General features: G+C 45.7%; 1 protein-coding gene across 1 annotated transcript; it reads right to left on the bottom strand.

The window, feature by feature from the left end:
- Positions 1-4464: 4464 nt before the first annotated feature.
- foxj1a (forkhead box J1a) lies at positions 4465-10415 on the bottom strand (the record flags this gene model as incomplete). The annotated part of the gene is made up of 3 exons (XM_084071089.1): positions 4465-5346; positions 8289-8885; positions 10356-10415. The coding sequence occupies 3 exons, from the start codon at positions 10413-10415 to the stop codon at positions 4465-4467; spliced, it is 1539 nt and encodes a 512-aa protein (XP_083927215.1).
- Positions 10416-11642: the final 1227 nt, after the last annotated feature.

Raw genomic sequence — 11642 nt, 5'->3', positions numbered from 1 at the left:
CTAATGAAAAGGCCTGTATCCGGGGAGACCACTGGTGCTATTGTCATGTAGACTGGGGTAGGTGGGTGGGGCCGGGGGGGGGGGTCTGTTACTGGTCCCACCAGGGCCCTGAGGTTGGTCAGGGTTGTGGTGGTGGTGGGACGGTGTGGCCGACAGAGAGAGAGAGACGAGGACGACAGAGGAGCCCCAGATTTATTGCGGTGACGGTGTGAGACGGTCTTTGTGAAAGTGCACCTACCTTATACCCAGAGTGAAGCCTCCTACATGGAAGGCCCCTCCATCTTGGCGGGTGGGGAGGGGGACATGTCCACAGGGTTTGCTTCGCAAACACTCTTTTCCCCTTCCTCTCTGACAGCCCTGCCCTTAATAAGAGGAGGAAGCTTCGTACGTTTGCTCAGTCGAGTGAATGCCTCAGATAGCGTGGGTGAATGGGCACACTGTGCCGTACATACGTGCACGACGACGCGGAGAAGATGAGTCGTGCCCCCCCCCCAACGTTGCATAACCATTGCTGTGAGTCCTGGCCGTTGCCTGTGCGTTGCCTTGGAAAGGGTGGGGGGGTGAAATGAGTCTTATCTTATATTCACAGCGACACGTGAAAATCAACCAGGTTGCCAAGCGCCATAAAATGCAACCGGCGAGAGAGAGTGAGAGAGAGAGAGGGCTCTTAAGTTTTACAGTGCTTGCCTTTTGTCTGGGCTTTGCGCTGCGAGCAGAAACAACCTCTGGAAAACAAGGAGTGTCACATAAAAAAAAACGCCTTGATCCAAGTTCATCAGCGGCAGAGTTCAATTGGGCGAGAAACAACGGCCATAGCGATGGTTTGAACTAAGTGAAGCAATGTCAACAATGCCATATGGGTGCTGATGATGGGTGTCGGGGTCAGGAGAGAGAGTTGTAGTGCAGTGTACTCCAGCCAGGATGGTGTGTGTGTTTTCGTGTGCGTGCGTGCGTGCGTGTGTGCGTGCGTGCGTGCGTGCGTGCGTGCGTGTGTGCATGTGTGTGTTCAGTTAAAATTACAATTAGTGAAAGGATTGAGCTTGAAAATAGCAGATCCATGAGCTTATAGATCTGCTATTTTCAGCTTTATGCTGATTCCCTCCCAAACATTTGTAATACAAACGTGTGTGTGTGCATGCGTGTGTTTGTGTGTGTTTGCGTGTGTATCTTTCTCTCTCTCTTTGTCGGAGGCACACAGGCCGAAGGGGTAATCTGACATCCATCACCAGGCTTACCGAGCAATACACACTGAGTGTAACAAGGAGGAAACAATACCCAGAGACCCTCCCCCCGGCCCTCCCCTCCTCTATTCATTACACAAGGCCCGGGGATGCTCTTTTGTAGGTGTTTAGGCAGGAGGAATGATGCAGCAAAAAACATCATAATGACAAAGCCGTTTTTTTAGAGTGACCAGTAAAGAGAGAGGAAGGTTTAGGCTCCTGTAGGGAAAGTCTAGACGTGTTGAGAGGCTACTCTATCAGTTGCGTACTATTATTTTATCATCTTTATTAGGTTTAATGAGCATCAAATGCTCGACACCCTGTTTAACACCGTAATTCTATGTCTGCTGCTATTTATATCTTCTGCAAATGTTTCTTTCCGTGCACAAGACGCATATTATGCATTATTTTATTTAAGTTTGGACCATTCACATTATATATATTCAACACAGTGTCTTCTTGTTATCTGACATTGCTTCCCTTGTTTCTCTCGCAATTATTTGCCCTAATCATTTTTTTGACACTGCAAAATGTTGGGAACTGGTTCCAAAAAAATATTTCACCGACTCTTTTACATGTAACCTTGTGATGTGACAAGAATGTTGAGGTTGAAAGGTAATTATATATTCAAGCATGGATGTCGTGTACAAACAAAAGAAGATCATTTTGATGACAATATACGTTTGATGCTTTTATTGCCAAAGAAAAGTGGAAAACAATTACCAAATAACAAAAAGAGGAAGAATAGAAGTATGCATAATATACGGTGTCTCATCAGCATTACAGAACAAAATCATGAGGTAAAGATGTCAGCATTCATAACACAGGTGTTATTTAATCAGGTGGAAGAAGCGATACACACCCACAACATTTCATGCTAATGTGTTGTCTTCGACAGAAGGGCACTTTGTTCTAGCAAAGCGTATTCACACTCCACATTATACGACATGGTGAAAATAATGCTCTCTCCAAAGCCTAAAATATGTGATAGACAAGCTCACAAATTGTGAGCTCACAAATTGTGAGCTTGTAGATCTGCCATCTTCGGCGTACAACAAAGTATACATCTTGAATCTACTCTTAAATGGATAGTTCACCCCCAAAATCACTTTTTTCTATCCAATAGTCACCCCACGGAGACTTGAATTCATGGATATTTTTGAGTTTTTGTCACATTCCTAAGCCAATAATTTGATGACCGGCAGCAGTTCCGGTAGGAGACACAAAGAGTCTCCTTTGTGTCTCCTACCGGAACCGCTGCCTACCGGTCCGCTGGTCGTCAAATTATGCGACAAAAAATGGGGTGAACTATCCCTTTAACATCCCAGGTAAAAACAGAACACGGATCGCTGTACAGTACATTGATTGCACTTCTTTCACACAATCTAGTGGATACACACAAACCAGACTTGATCATTTTAAAATGGTGACAATTGACAAAATGCTTTCGTGCAAGAAAATTCAGACTCAGCCTCCAGCTTGTCTTGATACAACCGAGTCATTTGGTCTTGTACGAGAGTATATAACCGGCCATAACACTGCCACCTGTCCCAGCCAGACCCAAGTGTTCTTGGCACATCGCACCCGACCGTCTGCTACTCATTTACGAGACACCGTGGCCTTTCCAAAGTGGGCATTTTAAGGACATTGCCGTTCTTTGTGGGACATGTTTTTGTTTTGTTTAGCTTTTTTTTTTACCTCGAGATGTTTTGTGTTGACATGACAGTGTCTAAGAGCATGATGTGACCATTCTACTTACAGTATAATTCTTAAAAACTCCTTAAATGTCATGACTAAAGAAAGTAGTGATTAAGTTCCGAACATTCTCTCTCTCTCTCTCTCTCTCTCTCTCTCTCTCTCTCTCTCTCTCTCTCTCTCTCTCTCTCTCTCTCTCTCTCTCTCTGTGTCACACATGAAAATATTGAAATTTTAAAAAGTAACCTATCCGGCATAATTATTAATCTAGCAAAATGGACTTCATCATTTGAACAAAACATACAGATAAGAGTTAGTAGCAAAAAAAAACAGAAACCTCACACACACTCAAAATACCAAATATATCACTCCTAAACCAAACATAATTTGGCAAATATCTCTTCATTTTTCACCATAGTGCTGCTGTCATGGTCCGTGTACTGACATATTGCCCAAAAAAAAGACTCTCCTCGTAAGAAACAGGAGTAGGCTGCAGGTGAGTTTGGACAACGCTCATGCTATCAAATATCCGCGTGCGAAACACCTCCGTTTTCAAAGTAGTTGCGGAGCATCGCATCACTGTGTCAGTCTCCATCTTTGTTTCGTGGCCTTGGCTGATCACTACCATGCTGGGCTCTGAGAGTGTGTAAATGGAACCAAATGGACCCGTAAGGGTGCATTTGGTTCCATTTGCACACTCTCAGAGTTCCAGACTTCTGAGAGTTCCAGACCTCTAACCTCCAATTTGAGAACCACAGACCTCCATGGCGTCGCTCTGTGCCCATACGTTCAAAAATGAACGTGCATACATTTACAATGTAAACAACTAACTCTTTTCGCATCGTATCATCCCAGAATCCACAGAATACTTTGCCCTGCTCTTGTTCACAAAGTGTAGATCTTTTTTTAATTTTTATATCCTGTTAATATTTTGGAAAGGTTGCTCTACATTGTGGCATCTTTACTCAGCAGGCATGGTGTATTCATCCACGAGGGCGTAACATTGATCTGTGTCAAAATATGTGGTTCAAAAAATATATATATACCATTACGATCATGGTGACCATTTCCTTATTAATTGTCTTATTACCATTTTTATTCAATCAAAGGAAAACGTTTTCTTTTTTCTTTTTTTTTTTGATTGATTGACTTATTTATTGACACAAAAAAACTTACAGTATGTACAAAACGTCATACATAGTGTTCTTGACACATAGTGTTCAAAAGGCTATCGCTAAAAAGCCCCAGAGCTTATTTAGTTCCATTGTGGTCCCATGTAATGAGTGGGGAGGAGTGTGGAGTTCCCCACAGCAAAATCCTGAGTCTCCACTTAACTGAGTCATTTACAGCAGAGCTTCTCAAACTTGTTTTTAATTTTGAGGACCCCCAGTTTGGTGTGCAGGACCCCCATGACTCTGAGAGTTGCAGTAAAGGTCCATTTGCTTCCTATCCCCCTAATTTAGCTGGGGACCTCCTGGAAACCCCTCAAGGACCCACTGCCTTACAGGTCCAAAAATGTCCACTCAGGATGAGGCACACGAGTCTCAGCTCAGAGGAGGGTCTCGATCTTGATGCTGAGGTCCCCGCCCAGCGGGTCTCCCAGGTCAAACAGTTGGTCCAAGTTGACCGTGGAGCTGCACAGAAAGTCGCTGGGACCCTGCTGCTCCTCCTCCTCCTCGTGCCAGGGTCCCTGCAGGAAGGCCGTGGCCAGGAAGGTCTCCTCGTCAAAGTCCGACGCCTCGCGGCTCCTCTGAGTCCCCGCCAGCGCGACGTGGGCGTCCGGCTCTCCCGAAAGCCCCTCCAGGTCCTCCTCTCGGTGGATGGGGCTCAGGGGCTCGCCGCTGTCCAGACTGAGCTCCCCGTTCAGCGCCGAGTCCAGGAGGGCGTCCCAGTCGAAGTTCCCCTTGAGCGACCCAAGCTCCTTCTGCTCGTCGGCGCACAGCAGCGGCGAGCTGGCGCGCCGCGGGGCTTTGCTAGTCCTAGCGCCCGCGGAGCCCTGCTTCCTCTTGTGCCCGGCGGAGAGCCCTTTGTTGGCGCTGCTGCTCGGCCAGGAGCCCAGCATGGTCCCCTCCGCCAGATGGGGGTCCCAGCAGTGCTGCTGGTCGGCGCCCGTGGCCTCCTCGAACTCCCTGAGGAGCTGCTGGGACTCGAAGTCGATGGAGAGGCCGCCGGTCGTCTGGCCGCCGCCGGCGGCAGTGTTGTTGGGGTCGCAGGGAGCGCGGGCCAGGTGCAGGGTGCCGTTCCGGAGGCGGCTCTGCAGCGCCGGGTTGATCTGGACGGGCGGCATCCGCCGCTTCTTGTAGGCGCCGCTCAGGAGGCGCTCGGCGTACTGTGGGTCGATCTTCCAGAAGCCTCCCTTCCCCGGCTCGTCCTTCTGCCGCGGCACCTTGATGAAGCACTTGTTGAGCGACAGGTTGTGCCGGATGGAGTTCTGGGGAAACGGGGGGGGAGAGAAGAACGTTGTTTTAATGTGATGACGCTTCAAACTGTTGAGCGCCGAGCCCTTCTATACCCACAACTGGCTGAGAAGCGTGTTGGACTTCTGATATTTATTCAAAACTTACAAATATGTATGTTGCCATATACTGTACATAACAAAACAAGAACCCCAAAAGGGGTTCTCGTCTTGAAAGGCATAGTTAAAAATAGGGGTTCCCGCCCTAAATGGGTTAATAACCCTATATTATACTTAATCCAAGCGATGGTAGTGCTGGAATATAGCAAAATCAGCTATTACCTCAATTTTTTCTATTTGTTTTTATGAAACAAATGTATTTTGTTTTGTTTTTTACAAACTTTTGTAAATTGGTTAAAAGATTTTTTTTACAAAATCAAATAAATGAATAAATAATTGCCTATATTGACATTGGTTGAAAATGGTTAAACCTGCAGCTAAATTCACAGACAGGAAGTGCAGATGGCTGCGGCTCATACAACACATGAATGCATGCTGTACCCTAACCCCCCATCCTTATTACACTCCAGTCCAAACAGAGAGCTGACACAATGACCTTTGTTAAATATTATCTGCCCCATGCGCTGGCTTACAATAACAAAACGCTCTGCAAATGTCTGAGCTGACCGCTTCAGCAGGGGAGTGCAAGTTAGCGTCTTAATCAATCATTTATCCACAAAATTAAACTTTTTCCTCCAAAAGTCCCCCCCGCCTTGCAGGTGGTGAACCAGCCCTTATGATGCCCCCCACCCCGTGCCCCCCTCCTAACTGCTTTGCTCAAGCAGAAGAAAACCTGGGGGGCTATTTCCATTTTTGAAAGGCAAAAGAAACGGCCGCAGGGTGAGGAAGAGAGGAGAATTAAAAGAATGCTGAAACAGCGTTATATTATGAAGCCTGTTTGCAGTGGTGGAAGTACTGCTCTAAATCTGTTCTAAATCTTAATCATTTAGGTGTTGGCATCAAAATATACCTACAGCAGCAAACAATAAAATTATGCGGAATGGTCCATTTCACAATCACATTATTGGATTGTATTTTATTTTTATTCATGTTTTCATCACTTTAATGTTGCAGCTAAGTAAAGGTGGGGCTGATTTTAATGACTTTATGTGTTGCTGGGTAGATTAACCTAAAATAATAATACATAATAATGTATCACTTAATGCATGTTTTGTATTAATAATCTACATCTACCAAAGTCACTAGTACCGAAAGTTGTCAAATAACTAAGCGTATTAAAGTGTACATTATTTCTATGAAGTACCAAAATGGAAATACTCAAGTAAAGTCAAATTACCTCAAAATTATACAGTACAGTACAGTACAGTACAGTACTTGAGTAATATGCACCCGTTTGAAATTTCACTGAGGCAGGTTTTTGAATGTCATTTCTGGGCCCTCATGAGCAGGCCACATAGCCTGCTCTTGAGGGCCCAGAAATGTGTGGGGGGGGAAAAAAGAGTTGTGTGCCGGAAATAGCCGATCGTTGTGAGCTTGTAGATCGGCTTGCAGATTGACTATTTTCGGCATGGAACACCACTGTACGATGAAATATAAATCAGCTTTTAATTGCTTCCCAGAGCCACGGCTGCTAACACTGCAGAGTGTCAGCTGGCTCTGTGATATTACCCTCCTCTTCTTCTTAATGTTATTTGTGACGTTTAAGAACGAAAATGTGCCCAGCTGTGACTCTGAGCCTTTCAAACACGCACACACGCACACGCGAACACGCGCACACCCTGGTCTGATGAGCAGACCTCTTGAACGAATTGAACGACACTTGAGGAAAGTCCCCTGAGAGAGAGTGTGTGTGTGTGTGTGTGTGTGTGTGTGTGTGTGTGTGTGTGTGTGTGTGTGTGTGTGTGTGTGTGTGTGTGTGTGTGTGTGTGTGTGTGTGTGTGTGTGTGCGTGCGTGCGTGCGTGCGTGCGTGCGTGCGTGCGTGCGTGCGTGCGTGCGTGCGTGCGTGCGTGTGTGTGTCCGTTTGTGGTCTCTCCCCCCGAAAGAAAGTAAAGCATAAACATAGGATATGTGTTGGAGATAAGTGGGACATCAAGTGATAGAATCTTAGGCGTGTCAAACTTTTCTGAAAGTCCCAGACCCCCAAAGTGAGTGACATTCCTTATATTCCTTATGGACCCACCATTTCAAATGATTCTGTCCCTGGGCCCCGGTGTGAGAAGATGTTTTGTATTAAATTAATCTGATAAATGTTATAATTGTAGATCTCACTTTGTTTCTCATTTTCAATGTGTTGAAAAGTCACTCATACATTTGTTTGCAATAATCTCATCGGTAGGTTTGGACATTTCACACAAGATTTCAAACTTTATTGGCTTCTATTTCATCATGCTAACTTTCCAGGAAGAGAAAGGCTGTAGTTTCTATTATCTTGGAATCCCCACCGATGATGTCATTGGTAGGCAGGTTTCTGGACTGCCCATAGCCAACCAGAGTGAGTAGACGGTCACAGAAAATGTGGCATCTTATAATGAGCATTAGTGAGGACCAATTATATGAAGATAAGGTTGAAAAATTATGAAGTGCCTCTATTAAAGGGATAGTTCACCCCAAAATGACTTTTTTTCTATCGATTAGTCACCCCATGGACACTTGAATGCATGGATTTTTTTGTTTTTTGTCCCATTCCTAAGCCAATAATTTCATGAGCGGCAGCGGTTCCGGTAGGAGACACAAAGAGTCTCCTTTGTGTCTCCTTTCTCCTACCGGAACTGCTGCCTACCGGTCCGCTGGTCATCAAATGATTAGCTTAGGAATGCAACAAATAAAGAATAATCCATGAATTCAAGTCTCCATGGGGTGACTAATTGATAGGAAAAAAAGTCTTTTTTGGGTGAACTATCCCTTTAAGTAAATTGTGCTTAAGTAGTGTGCATGGGTTGATTGGGTGATTCCTTACCTGCCAGGTGGGATCCGCGTGGCGGAAGTAGCAGAAGTTGTCGGTGATCCACTTGTAGATGCAGGACAGGGTGATCTTGCTCTTCTTGCTGGCCTGCATGGCCATGCAGATCAGCGTGGCGTACGAGTAGGGCGGCTTGACGCGGGCGTTGGTCTTGTAGTCCACCTCGTCGGGGCAGTGGCCGTGCGCCACGATGCCGGGCAGGCTCTGGTGCAGGCGGCTGTAGGCCGCCGCCGTGGGCTTGCCGGGGGTCAGGGGCATGCCCATGGACGCCGGGTCTCCGGCCAGAGGGGACGAGGGCGCCTCGGAGGAACCCAGCGGCTGGTGCTGGTGGTGGTGGTGGTGGTGCTGGTGGCAGCCGAAGAGCGAGGGCGGCTGGGAGAGCGAGGGACACGGCTGGGGCCCGCCGCCGTTGGCACTGAGGATGGAGAACTCCTGCAGCCACTGCAGGCTGGTCAGGCTGTCGTCCAGGTTGACGGAAGAGGAGCCGCTACAGCAGCTGTTGTTGTTGTTGTTGTTGTTGTTGTTGTTGTTGTTGGTGGAGGAGGTGGAGTAGGTGTTGTCCAGCTCCTCGGCCCGGGCTGCAGCCGTCACTACCTAGATAGACAGATAGATAGACTGTCAGTGATCTTGCAGGGGGAATGCAGCAGCCAGAGGGCACAGCAGCTTAGAACAGTCATTCTCAAACTTCTGTTTTTTGATTTCAAGGACCCAAAAAAAACAGTTTAGTATACATTAGTTCAGGGGTCTTCAACAGGGGGTCCGGGACCCCTAGGGGGTCCTCAGAGATACTATAGGGGGTCCGCCAAATCTTTGTGTGATAGGATTTTTATTTTTTACATTAACCACTTGAACCCTATAATTCCTTTTCTGAGGGGAACATGAGGGGAACATTAGCCGAAAATAGCTGATCTACAAGCTCTCAACGCCTCGCGCTGCGAGGCGTTGAGAGCTTGTAGATCGGCTATTTTTGGCAAAGAAGCTATAGGTGTAGAGGGAAAAAATAGCAGACTAAGCGAAAAAAATAAAATAATCTGAAACACAATTTTATACAATATAGAGTAGGGGGTCCCTGCTTCATCTCTCTCTTAGCTAGGGGGTCCTTGGCCTGAAAAGGTTGAAGACCCCTGCATTAGTTCATGTACCCCCATAACTCTTGAGAGTATTATAACCGCATAACTAACTCTGAGAGACACCAAGTGGGCCCTCCTATCTGTCATTTAGCTGGGAACCTCCTGGAAACCCCTTATAGGGATATTTCACTTTCAAACATGTTTATAACTTGTAACTCCATTCTAACCATGTCCATCCTTGGTTCTAGTGACTTTGTCCTTCTAATGCGTGATATATTTTGGTATGTTATTTTATTTGAAAGTGAAATATCCCTTTAAGGACCCCTGATCCCCAGACCCCTGATGTTCAGAACCAGTGGCTTAGGACACAGGGCAGTTTCAGAAATAATCAAAAGAAAAGGTAGATACAGCTAATTGTAGCAACAAGATAACAAAAATAATTGTAGAATGATGCAGGAAGATGCAAGAGTAAGGAAACCATATCAACGCAGTATCAACAATAGCCTATATAATATAAACAGCAATATACAACAGGATAAGGTATCAATGGGGAGAAAACAATAGGCTACTAGTAACAGTATAATAGATCATCACTACAGTCCTGTCCTCATGTAGAAAACAGTACCAAACAGTACAGACACCCCAAAACCAAGAGCATACAGTATCCAGGGTCAGTATCAGTATATAGGGGTAGACTTGTTAATCAAACTAATCAATTTAATGAAACTAAAACAATGTATCCCTATTTTGGTCATATAGGCAAAAGTAAAAACAAAAAAATACAAGCTCACAACTGAGCTTATAGATCTGTTTTTTTCACGATTGCAAGACGAATTCTGTGCCCCCCCCCCCACAAAAAAACTGCTTTTCGATTCTTCGATGAATCAAAAAAAGTTATCAATAGAATAATCACAAAGAAAATAGCCGATAGTCCTAGTGCAGTATTGTCCTCAGTCAGAATGTATAGGCTAGATAATGTTACAGACTAACATACCTCCTCCTCCAGGCCCACAGAGCCTTCAGGCCACGGGTCAGCACAGCTCAGAGACAGCATGGCTCTCCTCTGGAGGCTCTCCTCCTCCCTGATACCTCCTTATTCCTTCTGCTCCTCCTGCCACTGCACTGAGGGGGGAGAGAGAGAGAGATAAAGAGAGAGAGAGAGAGAGAGAGAGAGAGAGAGAGAGAGAGAGAGAGAGAGAGAGGGGCGGGGGGGGGGTCAATAAACACATCACAAAAAGACAAAAACACAATGATGGCCTCGTTTGAGAACAGTTAACAGAGCCCTCTAATGTTAATCATGTTTCTATGTAATTGTAATTGCTAATTAGTGTGTGTGTGTGTGTGTGTGTGTGTGTGTGTGTGTGTGTGTGTGTGTGTGTGTGTGTGTGTGTGTGTGTGTGTGTGTGTGTGTGTGTGTGTGTGTGTGTGTGCGTGCGTGCGTGCGTGCGTGCGTGTGTGTGTGTGTGTGCCGCGCGTGCGTGCGTATTGGTGGCGTATTCATGACGTAGTAGGCCCATTGTGTGAACGTCTGCCTGCGCGCAAATTGTAAGAGTTTCACGTTGCACTGCATGATGACCCATCCGTTCTATTAGAACAGCGGTTCTCAAACCTTTACATTTCAAGGTCTCCCCTTAACTCTGACAGCATACGAATGGACCCTAACGGGTCCATTTAACGGGTCCATTTGGTTCCATTTGTATGCTGTCAGAGTTACAGACTTGTAAGGGTCAATTTAGAACCCCTAAAAGGAACCCAGAGAGTCCCTAGAACCAACTTTGAGAACCAATGTATTATAATTAGAAGAACCATAACGAGTAGAGTGTGGCTATAGTGTGTAGAGCTGGTCCATATAGCGTTAGAAGGAGTTCTCCTTAACGCTATGTTGCCCTCACACACCCACCTCTCGTCTTTTAAAACATGAAAAATACACTTTTTTTGTCCAGAAAATAAAATAATGTGGAAATAAAATGGGAAAATAATAATGGATTATTCCACTGCGCCCCCTACAGATATTATCAATAGAATAACCCCATTGACCAGATGTGTAGGGGGCGCAGTGGAGTGGCAATTGTTTGAAAATGTATTGGGTGAAATATTTTATTTTCGGGTCTAAAAGGTGTATTTTAGACGTGAGGTGGGGGGCTCAGACTCAGAGTGTCCCCACTAAGGAAAGTAGGCTTTCAACATCTTAAAACCGTCTTTGTTTTGGAGTAGTGAAAGTGTTTTTTTGTATTTTTTACTACAGACAGAGGCTGCGCAGCCTGCGCTAAAGCAGGTGTAC

Source organism: Gymnoscopelus microlampas (genome assembly GCF_963454915.1).
Source record: "Gymnoscopelus microlampas genome assembly, chromosome: 11".
NCBI classification, from domain to species: Eukaryota; Metazoa; Chordata; class Actinopteri; order Myctophiformes; family Myctophidae; genus Gymnoscopelus; species Gymnoscopelus microlampas.
Note: the sequence above shows the minus strand (reverse complement) of the source record. Positions and strands in the feature narration are given on the sequence as shown.